The sequence below is a fragment of the Ailuropoda melanoleuca genome, chromosome 16 (assembly GCF_002007445.2).
Source record: "Ailuropoda melanoleuca isolate Jingjing chromosome 16, ASM200744v2, whole genome shotgun sequence".
NCBI lineage: Eukaryota > Metazoa > Chordata > Mammalia > Carnivora > Ursidae > Ailuropoda > Ailuropoda melanoleuca.
In genome coordinates, this window is record NC_048233.1 from 30249105 (window position 1) to 30272518 (window position 23414).

General features: G+C 35.8%; 1 protein-coding gene across 1 annotated transcript in view; it reads right to left on the reverse strand.

Moving 5' to 3' along the window:
* CPNE8 (copine 8) overlaps window positions 1–23414 on the reverse strand; it is a 209653-nt gene that overhangs the window by 53664 nt on the left and 132575 nt on the right. Inside the window, exons 11-13 of the mRNA XM_002929624.4 lie at window positions 12617–12692; window positions 9453–9506; window positions 8165–8226 (exon numbers count right to left, since the gene is read on the reverse strand). Coding sequence (XP_002929670.2) covers window positions 8165–8226; window positions 9453–9506; window positions 12617–12692 — 192 coding nt within the window. The remainder of the gene's footprint in view (window positions 1–8164; window positions 8227–9452; window positions 9507–12616; window positions 12693–23414) is intronic.

A 23414-nucleotide genomic window follows, 5' to 3' on the forward strand; every position in this document is an offset into this window, starting at 1 on the left:
ATTTATAAGACAGAGATAGAGACAGCCAGCGAGAGAGGGAACACAAGCAGGGGGAGTGGGAGAGGAAGAAGCAGGCTCACAGCAGAGGAGCCTGACGTGGGGCTCGATCCCATAACGCCGGGATCACGCCCTGAGCCGAAGGCAGACGCTTAACCGCTCTGCCACCCAGGCGCCCCTCACGGAAAATTTTTAACCTAAATTATGTACATGCATACAATGGAATACTGTTAAAATAAGGTAGGTACATAACTACTGATATGGAAATATATTGCACAATATGTTTAATGAGCAAAATATACATTATAGAACATTGTTCACAGTGTGATCCCAATGTTACAAAAAATAATTGTGCGTTTCAGAATAAACAAACACGTAACTATGATTATCTCTAGAAGGTACGATTACAGAGGATCTAGTTTCATAAATTATATTCACTTTGCCTAACTTTTCTTTTTACCACTTCACATTTTATATTTACAATGTGAAACACAAAGATTTTTATGTTTAAAATTTGGGAGACATACTACTTCTTTCCCTCAAATGTGAATATAAAACACTAATAAAATAAGATAAAAGTATTTTATTATTTTTGAAATAATATAACAATGAAGAATACAAAATATAACCAAGGTGTTTAACAGTTTCCAGAATTTTTTAAGTTGTAAGAGACCAGGGATACTGATTGATGTCGTTCACAAGAGTCAGTAGCCATTTATTGAAACTGTACATAATTAATTGTCAATTATTACAATTAATTCTAATTTGAAATGAGTGCAGCTCATTATATTCTGTTTTGCTATTATTCAGAAACTTTGTATAATTGTGTGTCTGCTTTTTATATGATTTTCCATCACTGTAGTGCATTTATCTACTTGGAGGTTGAGATTTCTTAATAGCAAGGGCAGAAAGCCAAAAATGTTACAATGTCTAAACAGGTGAAAAAAAAAATAGACAGAAAATCTATCAAGAAAAATAAAAATAATGCACTGAAATATTTGGATTAAATGTTTGTAGCTATACTTCCACCTTGGTTTTCATATTCATGTTTTCCTTTCAAATTGCTATAATTTGTTATTTTTATAGCAATAGATTTTTGAGAAAGGAACATGAAACTCTACTCTTCATTTCTTTAATCAGAACCCATCAAGTATCCTATGAAGTAAATATCCAGATCAATTTCCATAACTCACAGTTAATTAAAGTTTAAATCTTCATAAATATCTAATAATGAAGTTTTTAGATACTCTGTATACCAAGGCATCACTTTCTGTTGGGCTACATAAATTACTGTAGTTTTTTTACAACTGTATTTTTGACTGGCAAAAGCTAGATGGTAAATATTAGACATAGAAAGACTAGAAGTTAACTAATTGAGCTTCTTTTTAATTGTTTTTGGAAAAAGAAAATTATCAATGAAAATATGACAGAAAGGAGGAGAAAGTGGGTGAGCATAAAGGGAAAGACGCCGATGGAGAGATGGGTAAAGTTAATTCCCATGAGGCAGTTAGCTCAGGACCTGACATGTAAATGGTCAGAAGATGTTAACTATTATTATTATGTGCAAATACACTGTATAGTAAGTTGATAGGTTAGAGTAAATCTTTTGTAAGAATAAACAGTAACTTCAGAACGGTGGAAAATAAGTGTCATTAAGGCCATGAAAGAGTTGGAAAATCGAGTTGAATGACATCATTTTTCAGGTACACTGTAGAACTACAGAGACTCATGTGAACTACAGGAAACTGAAATTTAGGTATATGAACTTATTTGCCCGTCATTATATAGCATGAGGATTATCATGATAAAGCCACCTCACAGTATCATTAATAAAAATCAGAATTTAAATTCTTTGCTCAATTGCTTAACAAGTCGTTAAGAGCAAAGACACATAAATACACATACAGAATACAATAATTATTTTGTCTGTCAATTTGCATGTCATTATCAAAAGAAACAGTATATTAATAACTCTATATTATACATAGTACAAATAATGATAATAGGTGAATGTGTAATTGCATTATATTTAAAAGATAATACATTTATTATATACACCTTCATATAAAGATAATGTACTATAGGTAAATAATTTTTTTATGTTCTGTTTAGATAATATGTTCATATAAAAATTCATATTAAGTCCAGTTAGGTTAGTTATGTAGTATAAATGAAAAATGGGTTCTTATTAAAGTCTCAGGAAGACAGGATTAGACAAAGTATACCTCATAGGTTGGGGATCCATTTATATACAGACTTCTGACAGAAAAAGGTCACTAGTATTGCTTCCAGCATAGGGAGTACTTAAGTACGAAGTGTGTAAGATTAAAAAAAAAAATCTTGGAGGTTGTAAGCAGCAGAAAAATATGGAAGTATGATATAATTAAGACCATCATTGCTCTAGATATTGTAGAAAACTCATCTGTTTTAATTAGCCCTAAGAATCCTCAAAAGGAGAATGTGTACAACCAATAAAAGTGATTTATTGGCAACAGATTCTGAAAATGTCCTTTACAAATAGACTCGCATCAAAACATTACTAGATTTTCAGGGCACCTATTAAGCATCCGACTCTTGATTTTGGCTCAGCTCATCATGTCCAGGTTGTGAGATCAAGCTCCCCGTCACTTTACCAGGTTTATTGATGGATGTTACATTAGAATGATCAAGGAAAATACAGTGCAAGATACTCTGTAGTATCCACTGAAAAAATGTTCAAAGCAGGCTCCTTGCCCTTGGCTGGTTAGGCCCAATAAACTGAATTACATACTCTAACAAGTGTATGGCAATTGGCAATAAATAAGGCTCTATCCGTCTATAGATAGCATATATGTTTTGGGGGTTGCCCATGATTTTGGTATGCTCTGGAAACAGAGGGTTCCCAACATCCTTTGGACAATCCACAAAAACAAAACTTATATGTTAAAACTGTGTGACACCATTCTCTTACCCTTTGGGTTAGCTATTACAAAAATTCAAGCTCAATTCAAACTTGATATCCCTGAAGCTAAGGGCAATCATGCTGACCAGGCCACCAAAAATGTGGCACTTCAAACCTCTGATTCACAAACATCCATCTGTATGACCTGCATTCCCTTAACCCTAAATTAATAACATAATAAGACTGAGGATGTAAGGGGAAAATGGATGAAATGAGGTTCCTAGAAGGACTTCTCCGAGACAGCCTTTGGGTAGGACCAAATAACAAGCCTGTACTACCAAACAGAACCCCAAGAGCTCTATTTAAATTTATCCATGACATGACACATTGGAGCACACATAAAATGGTCCAAAGGGCACAACAGTACTAGTAGAAGCCAACTCCAACTGTTGCCCAAAAAATATTTCAAAAATGTATGATCTGCCCCTTGCACAATCCTGCAAAACCATATCTCACTGCCTTAGGTCAATTTCCTCTTCCCAACAGGCCTTCTGACATCTGGCAAATTGATTCCATCAGCTTCCCCCATTTACCAAATGTAAATATTTACTGGTAATGATCTGTATGTTTTCTCACTGGATCAAGACATTTCCTTACAGGCAAGCAACAGCTAAAGCAGTGGTCAAAAACCTATTAGGAAAAAATCACTCCTAATTGGAGTATTCCTCAACAGCTACACAGTTATCAAGGAACCCATTTTACTAGTCAAATTGTCCAAGAGATCTGCAAAATCTAATCCATCTTTTAACATTTCCATTGCACCTATCATCTTCAATCCTCAAGATTAAGCACACTAATGGCATAATCCAAACTCAATTGGCCAGACTAACCACTGCCTTTGGTCTACCCTGGCCCAAAGCATTGCCTCTTGTCCTTTTAAAATCTAAATTCTACCCATACTGGCAAGCCTCAATTGTCTCCATTCAAAATCATCACTGGGTATTCTATGAAACTAATTGAGGGTCACTTGCCCTCCACTTTGTTACAAGAATTCTCTAGCACTGTAAGGGACTTGTGAAGAATATATATGAAAAGGCCAAACTTGTTAAAGATTCACTTTACAGAATGCTCCCTGGAGACAACGAAAATACTCATGACCTTAAGCCTGGAGATCTAGTATACCTGAAGAGACATCAACTTTAAGATTCTTTACAGCCAAAATAGAAAGGACCTGATCAGGTACTGCTAAACAACTCATGTGTAGCAAAGCTAACAAGGGGCTGACTCGCGGATTCACATTTCTCATTTAAAAAGGGCTCCAAATCCTAAAAATGACTGGAGAGTCACTCCAATTTCAGAGGATATCCCAAGACCCAGAATTTAAGCAGACAATATCCAATGAAACAGCTGTACCCAAAATCCAGGCCCTAGCCAGAACACTACTTTTACCTTAATTCTTATTTTTTCCCCTTTTTTCCCATTTTCACCATGATTCTATTTCACCCACCCCAGACTGGTGAAGTCATTTATGACCTTTGGCTGCCTCCTTGGTTTGAGTTTTTTTTTTTTTTTTAAATATTTTATTTATTCATTTGACAGAAAGAGACAGCCAGCAAGAGAGGGAACACAAGCAGGGGGAGTGGGAGAGGAAGAAGCAGACTCCCAGCAGAAGAGCCTGACGTGGGGCTCGATCCCAGAACTCCAGGATCACACCGTGAGCCGAAGGCAGATGCTTAACGACTGAGCCACCCAGGCGCCCCTCCTTGGTTTGAGTTCTTAAATGCAGACTTCCTTAATGACCCTTAGGCTTTAGTAAGACTTGACACTCTATGGTCCCTACCCTTTGTTCTCAACTCCCATACAAATTCAAGATGAAAAGCCAGTTAACAATATCTTTATAACTACATTCTGTCAAAGATGGAACCCCCTCTGATTGGAATACTAACTCCATTGTTAAGGTGTCCCAAACCACAGACCAGGGGATTCCCCCTAAAAAATTGCTGGGTATGTCATAACCCACGTGACATTTCAACCAAATACAAAATACTCCCTCTTAACTCCCCTCAGTTCAATAAGATTGCCCCACAGATTAAGATCATTAAGATCATGCGCAATGCCTCTGGTCAAATATTATTGCTCCTCCCCACTCCCTCAAAGGTGCCCTAACCCCATTTGCTTTAACCTCCTTTCCTTGTTTTGAAGTTACTCCTGTGCACAATCTCTCTTCTTTCATCAGATATATCCACCTGAGACCTAGTCTGGTTTCTACAGTGTAAATCTCACTATAACCTATCCAGCTGTAATTCTGTTTCATCCACATACCCTAATGCTACTGCCCTCTGCCAGGTCATCAAGAACAGAAGACAAATGATGAAACTTACTACCAATGCTTAGGTCCAATGATTTCCTGGAGAATGATATATACAAAGTCCCATCAAAGGAATATTTGTAAGAGGTTTTGCTATGATCAAATTAATCCCAAATTCTCCTTTAAAAAAAAAAAGACTTATTTATTTGAGAGAGAGAGAGTAGGGGGAGGGGCAGAGGGAGAGGGAGAGAGAAACTCTTATGTAGGCTCCACGCCCAGCGCAGAGCCCAATACGGGGCTCTATCTCAGGACTCTGAGACCAGGGCCAGAGCTAAAACCAAGAGTTGGACACTTAAGGAACTGAGCCACCCAGGTGCCCTCCAGATTCTATCCTTACTGTGATCTCAATAAACCTTATGTTGCAGGACCCCTATCTTCCCTCTGTACCAACTCTTCCTTTCCCATCATCAATAGCATCAATCTAAACAATAAGACAAGAGCAACTGAATCTTGGTGTGCTTCTGAAGTATATATATATTTATCAGTAGCAGCCCTCTTAATTAACTTTCCTACATGGGCAACCCTTAAGGAAGAATAACTAACCAAACCTTAGTCTTCAAATGCATTTAACAATTCCTGGGTCACTCACTGTACAATGTACCCTAGGATTCATGTAACCCAATCAGTCTATCCTACCCACAAGCTCCACTACCTCTCACAGAACCCAAAGGGCTTAAGGTATAGTAATTGTTAGAACTGGTCTGGCCATAGGCATGTTGGCCCCTTGGGGAAGATTTGCTTATAAAGCTACCCTGTGTAATCTAACAAATGTTCTGGAGGAATTATCCTGCAATAGTGCTTCAGACCTACAAAAATTACAATTATCCTTGGACTCCCTTGCATCAGTAGTTCTAGACAATCAAATAACATTCAACTAGTGGCTGGTAGAACAAGGGGGTGTCTGTGCTCTTGCTAATATCTCTTGTTGCATCTGGATAAATACTTCCTCCAAAGTGGAATTAGAAATTAAAAAAAAAAAATTCGTACAGGCCTCTTGGCTTCACAATATCAACAATCCCACCATCAATGAAATTTGAAATCACATTAAAAGTTATCTACCATCATCTAATCTCTTTAGTTGGTCACCCAAAAAATAGGAAACATTCTTCAATCTGGACTACAGTACTGTATAATACTATTAAGTATCTGATTAAGCATCTGATTGCTATACAAAATACTTTTTGCTTGTTTCCAGAAGTGCCTCTCTTTCTCCTCTTGCACTCCCAAGCTAACTATGAAGACTGAAGCTTCTGTGTCTACTGCTCCAACCCCATGCCCTTAAGGTCCCTATGAAGGACGGGATGGGCCACAAGCAGCAGCCTAGCACCTGGACAACGAGGGACTCACCATAATGAGTTTCCCCCACCAAAACTGATCATGGTGATGTTTCATACACCAATTATCAGAAAGAAGAAATGAAAAGGAGCAAAGAACAGTTGAAAATTCTGACTCCATCCTACAACTGCCACCGTTTTGTGGAGTTCAGTGAAGAACAGCCACTTCCTGGAATCATGATAGTCATCTTGAGGTTTAGACACCTGGAAAATTTCCCCCGACCCACAATACTGAGCAAAAGAGGTCAACTAATCACTGAGCAAATCATACCAACTGAAATTTCTCCTTTGCTGCGGTTTTAAGTTTTAAAAACACCACCTCCTGTCACCCTTTTTGGACAAGCACATCGACTAAGTTGGGTTGTCCTCCCCAGTTTGTACCCCTAAATAAAGATTTGTCTCCTTTTTCCTCGCTCATAGGCTCACTCCTGAAGTTTTTCTTGAACAGCAAACATTTTTTCTACTTTAGTACATTTTCCTTTATCCTTATTGAAACAAACACTGTAGCTTCCGTGTCCGTGTAGCCACGTGGCAGGTTGCAAGATATCCATATGTAGCATTGATTCTCCATTTAAGCAAGTATCATTTTGGGGTTCGTTTTTGTTTCCTTAAACTAAGGGCAAGCTCTCTGTTTTTTGGTAAACTATCTTGGTTCCTTTAGCCTCCTCATTCTTTCATCCCTTTCTTCCACCTCATGACATTCTACCAGTGAACTGATATTGGAAAAAAAAATTGCTAAATTAGGAAGAGGTTTACATGAGTGTTGTCTCTGGCTGTTATTATTTGTCATGAAATTACTAACCATTTACGTACAATTTCAAATTTATGTCTCACCATTTTTGTATATTGTAAATACAGGTAATAGCACATAAATTGGAATATGCAGACATTTTAGAGGATATAGTAATGAACGACTGTTTTCAATTTCTGGGGATGCTTGGTTATGAAAAAACAGGGATAACTAGGTTAAAAATAAAAATTTTCAAAATTGAAAAAAAAAACAAAAACCTCCCTATTTACTTGGGAGTAAGAATTCATAATGTATTACCAAAACAGGCTCTGTCTGGACTCTGGAAAATTTCAAGAATGGTTACAACAACCAAGTGTTTTCTGAAATATATTCCTGCCTAGAAGCATAGGAAGCAACAATATGACTATACACTATCCATTTCTGCATGATGCTTTTATGACAAGAGATATACTTTAATATTCTGGAGCTCAAATATACATTTACAACAAGCCCTCAAGCTTTTCTTCTATTTCAAGATAATGAAAAGTGCATATAAAAAGGCCCATATGTTAGGCAACTGAAAATATTCTCCAAAACTGCATAGAACAGCTTTATCTGCAGCTATTATTAACACAATAAAGTCTTTTCTCTTGGTCAAAGAAAAGTTGCAATTTTCCCCAAAAGTAATAGCTCTTTGTGTTTATCCCCTTAAGTCTGTAACAAAAGTGCAAAAGGTCTGCCATCCAACTATAATAAAGTTGATCATTTCAGCTGCCTATTACCTAGTGGTAGCACTTGCTACACACATTGAAAGAAATGTTCAAGCAAGGAAACAGTTTCAGAGAATGACTTACCCTCCTTTAATATAATCAAGGAATGAAACTTCTGTTTCTACCAAAAAAGAGAGCAAGGTTACCTGAAAAATAAAAGAAAAACAAGGTAGAATTATCTACCAGTACTTAATTACAACCCCAGATGGACTTTATTCTAAGTATTAGAGAAGAACTCATATTTCATATTGAGAGGAACATCACATTTTGAAAATCAATAACAATATTATTCTTTATTAAAATCTGACAGGAATGATTGTTCCTACTTTTAACATGATCCAAATGAAAGGAGCCAAAAAAATTAACTACCTCCTTTCTATGACCGGTTCACTTCCTTTGAAGACTAGAATGAAAATTGTCTACAAGGACACTGTGTTACTTCACATTTTAGATAAAAGGAAAGATGAAAGGAGGTAAAAAATGGTTAAAACTAAAAAGTCAGAATCAGTGAGTTAAGCCTTTTAAGAGGAAATGTGTGTTTTTCTCATGGTCCTGTAATGAGGCTATATAATATTTTAAGTGTCTTGCAGTACAGAAATCTTCAAAAGGAAACTTGGAGAGAACTTAGATTTTGCTTCTCCTAAGAAAATTTAATCTCACAATAAAATCTTCAGTATGTTATAGAAGAAATGTCATGGAGATGAAAAGTACAGCATGGGTAATACAGTCAAGGCATCTGGTCACTGTACTGATTGTGGTGAACGCAGAGTAATGTACAGAATTGTTAAATCAATACGTTGTACCCTTGAAACTGTAACATTGTGTGTTAGTTACACTTCAATAAAAAAAAAAAAGGTACACCTGAATTTCCAAAAAAAGGAATAGGATGATTTTAAGATTTTTCACGATTTCAAGATACTTTCATCTTTGTACCTTCCTGTACTGATTTAGCCCAGCATCCTACAAGGGTGTAAATTTTAACACACTATGAACAAGTACTTTCTCATGCCCTGAGCTTTAATAGGTGACTGCGTCCTATAAAGAGTACAGTATTTCTTACTAACACCTAAACTTTTTCATACCTACTCGATTCTCTCCAGTGTGATTCCACTGAATGAGGATTTCATAAGAAAACTTCAGCTTCCCTCAGAGCCCATACGGTCCTGAGGACAACCTGCAGAAGCAGGTGACTACTTTCTATAGGGTATTCTCCATTACAACCACCCCACAACAAGTTCAATTTTCTAGTATACTCCTTCATACCAAAATCCTAAGTGAAAGAGCCTAGTCTTTCATTCTAGTCTGTGTAAATGTTATACATTTTTTATCCATTTATTTGACCCCTCAGTGAATAACATAAAATTTGACTTACTGTTCCCGAATTAGTATATTTTTTCTTTTTTCCTTTCTTTTTGGGATTCACCACCTTGAAAAGCAGATAAAACAATTAACACTGTTAGGTTTTATATGGAAATTTTTACAAAATGTGTAGTTCAAACTGCTGCCTTCACTCCTGATGCATTTATTCATTTACAAATGCCTTTAGTATGACTCCTGGACAGACCTTCAGCCAAAACCTCTCTACAAAATGTACTGGTGACCATCTTCTTGTGTGTGTGTGTGTGTGTGTGTGTGACCATCTTTATAAAAAATATATTTTTTCAATAATATTCTTCTCAATCCCTTAATGCATTGATTACCCTCATCCATCTGTATCTTCTTGATGTAAGAGAGACTTTTAACATCCTAGGTCCTAAATAATAACGATTGCTCTGTAGTGAACTATAAATCGCCAAAGATTAGCCAAGAGACATAACTTTTTTATTAGGTTAAAAACACTAACATAGCAAATCACCCAATTATGTGCATACATAGGGCTCTGTTACTCTATTACTGTCAGGAGTAGTAATTTCCACCAGATACTGAGGCTATGTACTAATTGGTAAAGGTCTGGCCTGTGGATGTAAGATTTAATCTTTGACCATTTATCCCATGAGGAAATATTACTGCACTCCTATATTGTACAAGACAGTGAAGAATATAGGGAATGTAAAGATGAGTAAGACCTGTGTATCTAATAGGATAAATAAAACACCTAAGTGTCTTAAGAGAAAATCCTTCAGCACATCCCAATTCAAAATACCAAGGAAGCATTTTGATAGGCAAAAAAATTAAAAAGAATTTATGGCAAGTATTATTTGAACTAAACTTTATTAATTTAAACTAAGGCTATAATAAAAAGGGATAAACATAACCATCTAGAAAGAGGAGAAAGTAATTGGCCCAAGGTGGCTGGAGCAGAGAGCAAATACATATTACTGAAATGAACCCGAAGGACTGCAGGTACGTCGAGCCAGCAGCAGACACTCCTGTCTGCCTGCCTGGAGATCCTGAAAGCTGTTTGCAAGCTTAGAGATTCCACAAGGACTCTGTACTCTGCTCCAGCCCCCTCACAGCTGCAGTCAACCAACAGTCCTATGGGTCCAGGGTCCCAGGAGGAAACAACCCTGCCTGCAATCGTGTAAATCCTAAAAGGGCCCAATACTTAGTTTCAGCTCCTTCCAGCCGTAGTTTGTGAACAGTCCTGCTGACACAAGGACAAACCAAGAGATACTTTTGCTATACCTCAGGAGATCACAAAATATCCTTCTATTTATTTAGTCCCAGCCCCTCGGACCATGGTCAGGAAGCAATCTAGCCCACCCAAGGGATCGAGTGGGGGACATGCCCATCTGTGCCTTCAGAGCCAGTACAGACCAAAGTCTTAACTATGGTACCTGAAACAGCCATGGGACTCAGGGGCTGACTTTCTTAGGTATGATCCAGAGCCTGTCCTGCCTACTTAGGGACCCACCCAGTGATCAGAGGGGAGTCCTCCAAGAGACCTGGCAGGAGCTACACACATCTTCACCCTTAGTAAGAGGCCATCTGACTGAGGATCCAGCTGTGCCCCCTGAAAAGGAACCGTGGCTCAGTGCTGCCCTCCTGACTCAAGTGCTGGAGCCAGTCTCACCCACCCAGGGGCCAGACAGAATCCACGCCCGCTCCAGCGCTGGTAATAAGCACCCCAACCACGGATGCTACTACCGTCCCACCAGCCTCAAAAGCCGCTCCAATCCAGCAGGACTGCAGCTCTGCAGCTAATCCCACCAGCTCAGGAACTGATAGGAGCACGTCTTTATCTGCCAAAACCAGTCTGTAAAGCTGGAGGGGGGTTTTTAAAAACTCAGGTATAGTGCTGGAGATCTAGAAGCCCAAGGGCAGGCAGAGAAAGCATGCATCTATACAAGGACAACCTGTCTTATATTACTTTCATTGCCTGTGTAGAGCCTTAATATTCCTTCCTTGGAAGACCCAGATAGAAAAACTGATCCATTACTCCATCTTTGTCCTTGCCGAGGAAGTCTGATCTGTAAAAATCTCATACTCTACTAAGTAAAATACTATATGTAGCTCTTGTCAAGACATACCAAACATATTTCATGTGTTTGTCTCCCATTAGACATGGAATTTATTTATTTTTATTTATTTTTTTGAGAGAGAGGGAGAGAATCTTAAGCAGGTTCCACGCCTAATGCAGAGTGCAATGCAGGGCTCGATCTCACAACCCTGAGATCGTGATCTGAGCTGACATCAAAAGTCAGACACTTAACCAACTGAGCCACCCAGGTACCTGTAGACACTGAAATTTTTAATCATCTCTGTATCCCCAGGGCCTTAACGGAGAATGTGGAATGTAAAAGCCATGTAATAAATATTTTATTTCTAAGTGAATGAATGGAATGCTACTGCTTTAGATTAGTAAGAAGATGCTAGAAGAAGGAAATTTTTCCACTCCTAACTTAAAAGAGGTCAACGTTAGTGTCAACCTGGTCATTATTACCATTATTGACTGATACTGAGATATTCTCTTTTGCTATTGATGTTTGTTAAATAAAAAAATTAAAGAGAATGTACAGGTAACATAGCTCAAGTATTAACAGTGCCAGAACATACGATGTGCTCAATGCATATGTGATAGTTAACTGGCAAGGTAGGCTTAAGGCAGAAAGAGCTACTGTGCTAGCTTTAACAACTTGGATTTCTTTAATGACTGAATTATACTTTGTCATTCCCTTCAGTCTTTGACTAAACAGCAGTGAAGGTGCTCAAACATACTAAGCAGACCATAATTCATTTTATAACACCAACTTGACATAGTGAAAATGCATATTTTTCTCTTTTTATTAAAAAGGTGTTGGGGAGGAGGTTGGTAGGAAGGCAAAACATAAGGGTGAGGTTTATGGAAAAAATGTTAAAAAAATAATAAGTTTCATAGGCAAGAATTTTTAAATTTCTCAAAATAGCGTTAAAAGATCATGGGCCTTGAAGAGAATATCATTCAGTCTCAGAAACAAGTCTGTTCAATAAGTTTAAAGATTCTTACATATATTGGTAGTTGGTTAACCTTTGCCAATTACCCTTTGCAAAATTTATACTTTTAAAGCATAGATTTACTTATTCCGGAGGAAAATAATAAAATAAAATTTCTCTTACCTCATATACGTTGAATTGTGATTGTCCTCTGGAAAGTTCCCTATAGCTTGTGGTAAATTCTCCAATGAAATCATGACTAAATTTAAGAGGAAAAATATATAGTATTAGCTTTCATAACATTTGTCAATTATACTTTAAAGTTTTGTACCAATGTATAGTTTAATCACGAAAAAATGCTTAAATTACTATGAGCATAACTTAGTAATTTATATTTTAAGAGACTCACACATAACTTCATTGTTTGTTAACCCCAAATTATGTACACTCAAAAGTTACATTTTGTTAGTATTCAAATAATATATTTAATTTATCCCATCAATATTGATATTTCAAACAGGTATTTTAGTTTTAATAACTCATATCTCAAAAACATTTCATCGCCTATGCTACCAAAATGATTAACAATTTATCAGGATGAAAGTTTGAGACACTCAAAAACTTATTACTTGTATCAATAATTACAAATACAAAGTATAAAATTCTTCAAACTTTCTTATGACCATGGTATAATAGGACATTATTTTTTACGAGTATCCCATGTTAACATGGGTAAGAGTCACCAAGCTTAATTTTTAATAATAATAGCTTAAAAGTACACCATTAATACCAACATGGTTATTCTGAGTTTCTTCACCTTAAAGCAATCATCATTGCCTTCTCAGAAAGCAGACCTTCCACAGGTGCCTTCTCATTTTAGATGTGGAGGGAGAAGGACTGAGTAAGCATGCATTAGTTCTCACTATAAAATCCTTGTTAGTGTGATTACTGAAGCTTACCTAAGGAAGCTTACAGAGAAAGAAGATAAAAAGATTGTAGGAACTAAAGTGGTAAACACACCATAAGGGATGTCACTGCTATTTATATCACAGAATTTAACGTTGGCCCATTCCCTTTGCAAATTCAAGGTGTTCATTATCATTAAATATATATATTTCCCCAACCCCCAGGTAGGTTTAATGCTTAGTTGTGAAGACCTGATGACCAGACACAAGCAACAAACAAGTTGCTATATAGCCAACCAAAATATTGATTTCTAAAGATGGAATTTGGAAGAAAAAACAAGCTCCCATTAATTTCAGTAGAGATTCTGCAGTAAGAAATGTTTTTATTACATTATTTAAAACACAGCTCATTTAGATTTCCAGCCTTATTCTCCGTTACCTCAAAGATCTTGTACATATATCATAGTATTCTAACTGGGACATCCCTCTTTACACCAGTATTACCTTCACCTCTTCCAGATTTAACTTCCAGAAGCAGATCTACACACGTGAAAATGTGAAAGGAAAGGGGACTGAAAACAATGGTGAATAAATTTGTATTAATGAACCCAATCCCCTAGGACTCACTCATTTTAGTTACATGGGAAAAACTACAAAATAGTACTTTAGCACTACACATTTCTAATAAGTGAAATAATTTTATTTGACCTTCAGAAGCCCAAGCTCATAATCATGGCATCTTTCACTGCAATCTTAAAAACTGAGTTAAGGAGATTATGTTTAGAATCTATCCTCCTCCATTGTTGTGTGTGTTTCAAGTATCTTAAGTAACAGTCATGGGAATAAAACATCCTATTAGCGCACTTCAAGCACGATGCTTTGGTAATGGTAAGTGTGGGCAAGCCTTATATAACAGAGCTCACCACACTAGGGGTGGGAAGTTAATATAGAGGGCTTAAACAAAACCTTGGATCACCTAAGCCCCTACGAAAGGTTTCTGACTATGCTAATCCTCATTTGGTTAACTGTTTCAATTCAATGTTCAGCTATTACTATTAACATTAAATTCTCACCACTCAACACTAACCAAAAACTTCGTAAAGAGAAGCAATATTACTGGTCTCAAGTAAATAAAATTACACCATCAAGTCACAAGAACATGTAATAGCCATCTGGATAATGTAAGTCCAGCAGAGTGGCAAATCTGGATCCAATGACAATGGTCAGGTTGGTCATACGGCACATTGATATGCCTCTGTTGAACTCATCATGGAACTCTCTAAGAAGCAATTCTCTGATGTTTGGTTCTGTTTTATTCTGGTAAATTTGTTACTCTGTACAGAATTGAGTGATGAATAATGAGGTACAATTCTGTTTGGTCTTATTGTTATGAATCCGAGCTTCGTGCTTCCCATTGGTGCTTCCTATTCTGAAAGGACCCTGTTTATAATGAAATAGAGATTTTTCCCCCTCTGAGTTAGTTGTTAGAGAGGGCTTATGGCCAAACCTATGACCCATTTCTTGCAGGATATGTCTTCATGACACACTGTCCTCTGCAGACTTTTCAGATTTCTTACCCTTATTTCCCCTCTCCTTCAATTTCCTCACCCAGTTTATAGCTCGCCATGTCTTATTACATGCATTTCTATAAATTACCTTGGATCCTTTCCAGAATGAGACAGGATATAAATAAATGAAAGAATGAATAAAATACTTGCTCCTCCCCTTCTGAGTCTTGTCTACGATTATTATTTTGAATAAAACACTGAATTTGCATGTCATATAAATGCAATGCTATCCTGTGTTGTAGAGAAGACAATGTATTGAGTCACAAATTGCATTTCAGCCTCTAAGATGACATTTCTGTGAGTTAAAGAAAACACATCATTGTATCTATTCAGAGCCAGAGAAACAGATGATCACGAAGTGAGGATTTGTCAAAAGGTTATCAACATAAGGCAGTTAAGAGGAGGTTGTGGTAAATTTGTCAACCCTAGATACAAGGTGCTTTGTCTACAGAATAAATCTGAAGAATCTGGGTGGATAAGTGGATTGATTCCCAGGTCAATTTTGTCATAGATCTCCTGGAATACATGGAAATTTTTAATTTCCTTTGTAACCTGTCCTACTTCAAAAACTGTTTAGTAAACCATAGATAAATAAAGTATTAACTGTAATTTTCATGGACTTATAATTACCTTTTTCCCCCATCATCAACTATTCGTAGATTTTACTGAGATTAAAAGAAGAAAAATTTAATTTGCCTTCATATTTTTATCTGTTCCTGATTTTCAATACTGTAATATTGAAATAATTACCACTATACCGAGAGATATGATGGAAGGACTTTCATAATAAAGCACAACCAACAATTTCCTTGTGATTCAATAATACTGCGTTGCTATTTCCTGTTAATTTAATTGCAACTAAAATAATTATTTTATGTAATGTCTCTCTGACTGCATTTATAAAATAAAGTCTCCTCCAGGGCTGTTTATCTGATTTGCATCTGTTTACATCTCTAATTTGTTCTCCATACTTTTTATAATGGATATAGGCTACTGAGGAAATAAATTAAAGAGATATTTAAAGCAAATTGATTACTACTATAAAGCTAGTAGTCCGGCTCTAAAAGCCTTGTTTGAGGGAAATGATTAAATTATTAAATAAAATCTGTATATTACAATCATTTCTATGCTCTATTAATAGTGGAAAAATGTATATTATGTATATTCACATTTATCTTTGAAACCTGTAGGACGGTCCTTACTTAACAAATGTGTCTATCCCCTGCCCCCACTTTTGGTCCCTTCTTTCCCAGCATCACCTATCTTTTATAGCCTAGCCATTATGTCCTCCAAGAAGCCTTTCCTGCTTCATGCCGGTCCCCCTTCGCTCTTAAAGAAGCCAGTATCTCTCTACCATCACAAATCCTGTATTGTATTATACCCGTTGTTTACTTAGTTCCCCTCTCAGCCTTCATCATACTTGAAGGTAAGAAAGGTGATAAACTCATCTCCATGTTTTCGGCATCTACCTCATTGTCTGGTACACAATGGGCACTGTTGAAAGTTGGAAATAGATTCAAGTTAATATCTCAGTCATTCTGTGATCTGATCTTGCCAGTAATAGTAACAAATTTTAGGCTGATTATATTCAGCCTAAAAGAAGGGCACAATAACCACCGTTACCCTCTCCACCTCCTTAAAACAACTCTGAGAGTAATGCAAGCAACTGTCCTTTTCCCACAGAAGGTCACCCACCCACACAATCACACCAAAGGCACAGAAAAGAGAGGCAGGCAATATTGCCTTTTGCTGGCATTTCTGATGATCTTCCTGAAGGTCACCCTGCCTCGAGGATAACAGATGATTCTTACTTTCTTGACTGTCACTCAGCTAGTTTTGCACATAATGTATACAAATGACGTGTATGTACTCAACTCCTCTCATCCCTTTCTCCATCACCATGTGATCTGGAGTAAGTCAGCCAACTTCGGGGTCCTTATGTCTTCACCTAAAAATTGGAGGCAATGCCTACTTAACTGTTTTGAAAATAAACTCAGAGAATTAATTTGATTCTTTCTGTGAAAAGTGTTTAGCTCCCTGAAAAAGACACTACTAAATTACATTTTTTCCAATTATTAAGAATATGATTATATATATAATTTTTAAAAAGCTTTAATCAAAATAACTTGTGAGGATGTAATAGGCTTATGAATTGATATATGCTGTGTTGTGATATTTTAGTTATACACACACCTGTGGCTTGTACTGTTCTAGTGCAATTCCTTTGGAGCACATCAGTGTGCCATGTTTCAGGTGTGTGCTGAAGGAGCTCTCAAACAAGGATTTGTAAACAAATTGTATATTAATGACAATTTCTCTAGGATGTCGAAAATATTTTGGCTCAAACGTTGCCGTGATCTTTCCCATGGAAACAACAGTCCCAGATATCACTGTCTCCTCCATTTTTACTGCAACATACTGACTTCCCACGCTCCTCTATCTTGTCTAATCTGGGCCAGTCCTTGCAAGCATAGCAATATTTTTGAAAACAGCTAGAGATTAAGCAGTCACAGAAATGAGAGACATTTTTAATTGAAGTGCAGTTACGCTGACCCTAATTCAACTCATAGGTTATAAACATTCTTAGTGTTTAAACCCATATTTGTAGGAGAAGAGCAGCAGTGTTTTTCTAGAGGTGACTAAAACCAAACCACTGACTCCATGACAAGTAAAATATGCCATAGGATCTCTGATTTCCGATGATCAGCAAAAAAAGTAATCTTTTGAGACCGGACAACAGTATGTCAGTTATCCCTAATTTTGCTAATTTTCTGGTTTTATTCTACTCAAAGCCTTTGACCTTGACAAGACTTTTCAGCACCTATGAATGTTTTGTTTTGTTTTTGTTTTTGTTTTTTTAAAACAAGAGAATACCAGCCTGCACTGATTATTTATTTATTTGAGAGAGAAAGAGAAAGAGTGAATAGGAGCAAGGGGGGGGGCCGGGGGAGAGGGAGAAGCAGACTCCCCGCTGAGCAGGGAGCCCAACAAGGGGTTCAATCCCAGGATCCTGGGACATGACCTGAGCCAAAGGCAGACAACCTGCTGAGCCACCCAGGTGCCCCCAGCCTCCACTGATTCTTAAAAGAAGTATTTCTAATTTAAAATTCCAATAGAATCAAGTCTTTCTTTTCCCATGTAACTTCCACAAATCCTGAGGGAGAATCTAGTTTACCTTAAAAAATCTAGAAATATGACCTTTAAGTATTCCTAGATTATGAGATTGTCTGTACGTAAATTGGCAAAACTATTATGATTCTTAATTAACTGTGCTAGTAAACACAAATTATAAACACATCCTAACAAAAGTACTTTTTTTTTTGAAAATTCTGGTTTATGTTTTTACTAGTAGAAATTATTATATATAAGATTTATATGAATGTATTCAATGCAGAAGTGATCATTTATCTCTAGCTTTATTGAAATTTTAATAATTTCAGGAGATTTGCATTATTTTTGCTCCCTCCATAGATTACAATAATATTTCTGGGCCTTCAAGAGGAAAACAGATATAATCACTCTCAAATATTAACAATTCAGCAGGAAAAATAGGCTAATTTTACCAGTCTTATCCATACCTGCTCCTTGATCCATTTCTAATATAGATAGAAATTTTAAAAGATATAAATAACACATATGTATAAAATAAGTCCTCTTGTCATTTTGTTATAAATATATATAAAATATTATATAGTAATATATATCTACATAACTATACATTTTAATAGGTTTGTATTTTGTCTATTATTAATATTTCATTTATTAACTTTATTTCCACTTATTTATTACATCTATACAAAGACTTGGGACAAACCACACGTTCTAAGACAAAGAAAATATATTTTTTAAAAGATTTTATTTATTTATTTGAGAGAGAAAGAGCAAGCACGAGTGGGGGTGGAGAGGGAAGGGCCAGAGGGAGAGGAGACTCCCTGCTGAGCAGGAGTCCAACACAGGGCTAGATCCCAGGGCTAGATCTCAGGTCATCACCTGGCCAAAAGCAGACGCTTAGACAACTGAGCCACCCAGGTGCCCCAAGACAAAGACAATATTTTTAATGTTGTTTACACTGATATAGAAAATGATATATACCATAATAAAGAAAACATTATATATGATGATTTATCACATTTAAGCCCAAACTGTATGCCTATATAGGTATGCCAATTTTTTTAAACACAGGGTATAGACATATTTTTAAAGTATATTTATAAATGTTACATTATTTAAATTCCATGTGTATGTATTAGATATAATGTCAATTTTAACCACACATAAAGTCTAACTTTTTTTTCATAATTACCTTTAATTCTGTTCCATTTCCTCTAATAAACTTAATGCACCAAAATACCATCAAGCAAAACTTTCTCATGCAAATTAAAATTTGCTTAAAGGGGAAGCAAATTGCATATGACCAAAAATTCTTAATATAAAATCAGTTCTACTTAGCAATAGTTTCACAAATGCAATTTAATTCGTTGAAAGGTAGGATGAAGTTTCTTTAGCTAGCCAGGATCTTTGGATATTTTTCTAGGATTATATTAATTAAAAAGTTAATTGAGAGGGGCACCTGGGTGGCTCAGTCGGTTAAGCATCTGTCTTGGGCTCAGGTCATGATACCAAGGTTCTGGGATCAAGCCCTGCATTGGGCTCCCTGCTCAGCGGAGAGCCTGCTTCTCCCTCTCCCTCTGCCACTCACCCTGCTTGTGTCCTCTCACTCTCTCTCTCTCTCCAATAAATAAAATCTTTAAAAAAAGTTAACTGAGATAATGTCTGAAGTTAAGATATCCTCCAATTTCATGAACTTTTAAATATTTATGTCATCCATGTCAAAAATTTTTTCTCTGTATTTTCAAAGTGAGTGAATTCTAGTTTTTAACTTGAATACTAATCTCTTGAAAGGTAGATCTGTGTGATGTACTAACCTATTTCTGAAATTTAAACTATCAGCCAATGAATGTTATTTTTCAGAGTAATGAGAATAATAATAATTAGCATTATTATAATAAGCAAAACAACAACAAAATACCAGAAGCAGGATTAGCATAAAATAATGGCCAAAAGATCAGTTTAATATTTTTTATTTAATTTTTAAATTTTTTTCAAAAGATCTAAGTTTTAAAAAATGAGATATTAAATCTCTATTCTTGCACCTTTTTATTCTTTTGCTGTCATTGGTCTATAGCCATATAAATGCAATTCAAATAATTACTTCCTTTCCAACATATTAATAATAGATTCCTTCATTCAAGAATTTTAAAATATATATACTTTAGTTATAAGAAGAGAACTCCAATTCATAGTTCTAAGAAATTTTATTTTAGCAATGCATCAGATACTTTTATAAGTTGTTCATTTATATACTGGTATATTTTCTGGGCTAGCCACTGAATATAGATTACTACTTATGTTTATATTTTACTTTTCACTCAAACTTGCCTGAGTTCGTAAATAAATCTATCTACTCATCTATCTAGATTTCATATTCTATTGCTAGTTTTGTTTAGTCTCTGTAAGCCTTGACTACCACTGTATGTTATTAAGAGATAATAGTATCATCTTGTCTTGCTTTTTCACAATGATGAAGACTGGAACATAGGGACTCTATCACTTTTCTACCAAGTTCATTTTTTAATAAAAAGCGCAAGGAAAAAATTCTGACGGGAGTTACATACACACACCACTGCCTGTCTGCTTGTCTCTCTCTGTCTCACACACACACAAATCACTGTCTATTTGTCTCTCACACACACACACCACACTGTCTCTCTCATACACACACACCACTGCCTATTTGTCTCTCACACATACACACACCACACTCTCTCTCTCTCTCACACACACACACACATACACACACACCGCTGTCTGTCTCTCTTTCTCTGTCATACACACACACACTTATACAACACACAACTCCCAGCCCAAAGTAGCAAAAGTTGGCAAGTTTCACACTACAGTGCACTGCTACCCAAGGTTAGGGTCTTTTATTGGCAAACAATCCCTTCTTTGCCTCTGGCATATATTCTGTCCACTCTGTGTGTTTGGGGCACCACTTCCCACAGTCATGCCAGAGTTGCCAACAGACATCATAAATGTTCTAGCTCTCTTGCCAAACTTGCTTGTAAAGCCAGGTACCAATTTCCATACTCTCCCTGGCCACCAGTTCCCATATTGTCCACGATCTTCCTGACACACTGAGGGACTCCATAAGGGCAACAAGGATCAACTGCTAAAGGTGAGTCCCAAATAGGAGGAGATTAAAGTATATTTGTTATTGAAATTCTTTCAAACATATGGTTAAAATGGAGAGCTTTCTTTGGTCAGTTTCAAAGTTTTAGTTTTAGTAGACTCACAAAGAAAAAAAAGTGTGCATCCAGTACAAAGTTATGTAAGTTACTGCAGTTGTAGTTTTTAAATAACATGTACAGACAATTAGGATCATTCATGTCCAAAAAGCAGTAATTCCAGATCCCACCAAATTGCCGAGAATATTTATCTCAAATAAAACCAAGTAATTAAAAAATTTACTTTATTTTGTGCTCTGTAGACCAGGCACTGTTAGTAAAAAATGTACATGTTACAAATTAAAAAAAAAAAATCACCCCACTTTGGTGAAATTGCACATTTAGAGTTGACATAGTTTACTGTAATCCCTGACTTAGATCTCATTTGGTAGCTCAGAACTTTCAGATTTGAAAGAATTTCACCACTGGAGATTGTGTGCTTATTTTTATATTAATAGAAACGTAATAACTATTTATTGCCATTCAAGATTTAAAAGACGTTCTTTGAATTCCTACATTACCCTTTTCACTTCTCGAAATGAAAATTATTTTCTTACACTATCTATAGAAAAGAAAACTTCTCAGGTATTTTGAGAGGCTTTAATAATTCTTTATGTTCTTGAGGCATGTTCATTTTATGATAATGGCTTTAACGACGTGAATATAGGGATGCCTGGGTGGCTTAGTCGTTTAAGCATCCGCCTCAGGTCAGGTCATGATTCCAGGGTCCTGGGATTGAGCCCTGCATCAGGCTCTTTGCTCAGTAGGGATCTTGGTTCTCCCTCTCCCCCTGCCTGATGCTCCCCCTGCTTGTATGCTCACTCTCTCTCTCTGTCAAATAAATAAATAAAATATTTAAAAAAATCTGAATATCTTCAAATAAAATTTTCAATAGATTTTCTTTCTGTAGAATCAATACATTCAATCTTCTTCAAATAAAATATCTTCAAATAAAAAAATGTATCTTCCATTAAAATATGGAAATAGAATAACCCACCTCATGAAAGTATTTTTTTGTGTCTTAGAAGCTTGAATAAATTAATATATTTTTTAATCAAACTAGACTCCAGGAGACTAGGAAGCAAAATTTCAGAATCACTGGGTTCCTAAAAGACACAAATCTAAGACATTAATCAAGGAATTAAAGGTACTCAGTGAATCCCGGTTTGGGTTGCTTAGACAGGATAATACTTATGCATAGAAACTCTTACTTTTTAATAATAAGCATAGAAGAAACTTTGCCCTTAAAATATAGTATAAATATCTGTGAATATTCTAGTGGAAATGAAAGAAATAATCTATGCAACGTGTTAAAAATAAAGTCTGCCTTACAATTTTTAATTTTGGGATCTACTGACTTTGGGTAAACCAGTAGGCTTTCTAGTAAAATTTTTTTCACCCCACAAAACCATAAAATGTATTTTCCTATTCACTTCCCAAAAAAGGCTGAGCTGATTAATTTGAATTGTTCTGAACAGAACACCAGAAATTTGTTTTGGGTTCTTGGAAGAAAAATAGTATCTTAGAAAATGGCCAAAAATGCAGCCCTAATCTCCATAAATGTTAGAGGTTAAAATATAAGTTTATAACACATACATTCCATTGACTTATTCGTTTAAACTATTCTCTAAAATATACAAATGTATAATCATGTAATCTAAAGTACATGTATAAATGACCTTTTCCACATATTAAATATCTTATTCTATACTTCTAGGAAAAATAACACTAAAGAACCATTTAAATAATAATGTCTTTAGATGGACAATGTGAATGTGTGAAGATTTAAATGTAAGGTTATTTTTCTATAAATCTAAATAAACATTCCAATTGTGAATTCACTTAAAACATAAATGATAAGGAAAATGGCATTTCAGAAATTTCTTCTTGTTTGTATGTTTGTTTATCTACGTACAAAATTACAAATTGAGGCAAAAAATATGTTAATAAGATTTTATCTCTATTCTAAAGTTATAATTGTAGAATACTGCTAGTAAACCAAACAACGGAAGTAGCATAATCCATGAATATTCATGTATTTTCATATGTTTTCATGTATATGTCAATCTGGATATTCAGAAAATTTGGTTTCTGGAAAAGGTTGTCAATAATTCTGCAACACAGTCGAAATGAATACACACCATCTGCATTACAACTATATGTATATAATCAACCCGAAAATCCAAAACTGCTTACTTTGACATCCTTAGATACTTTATAT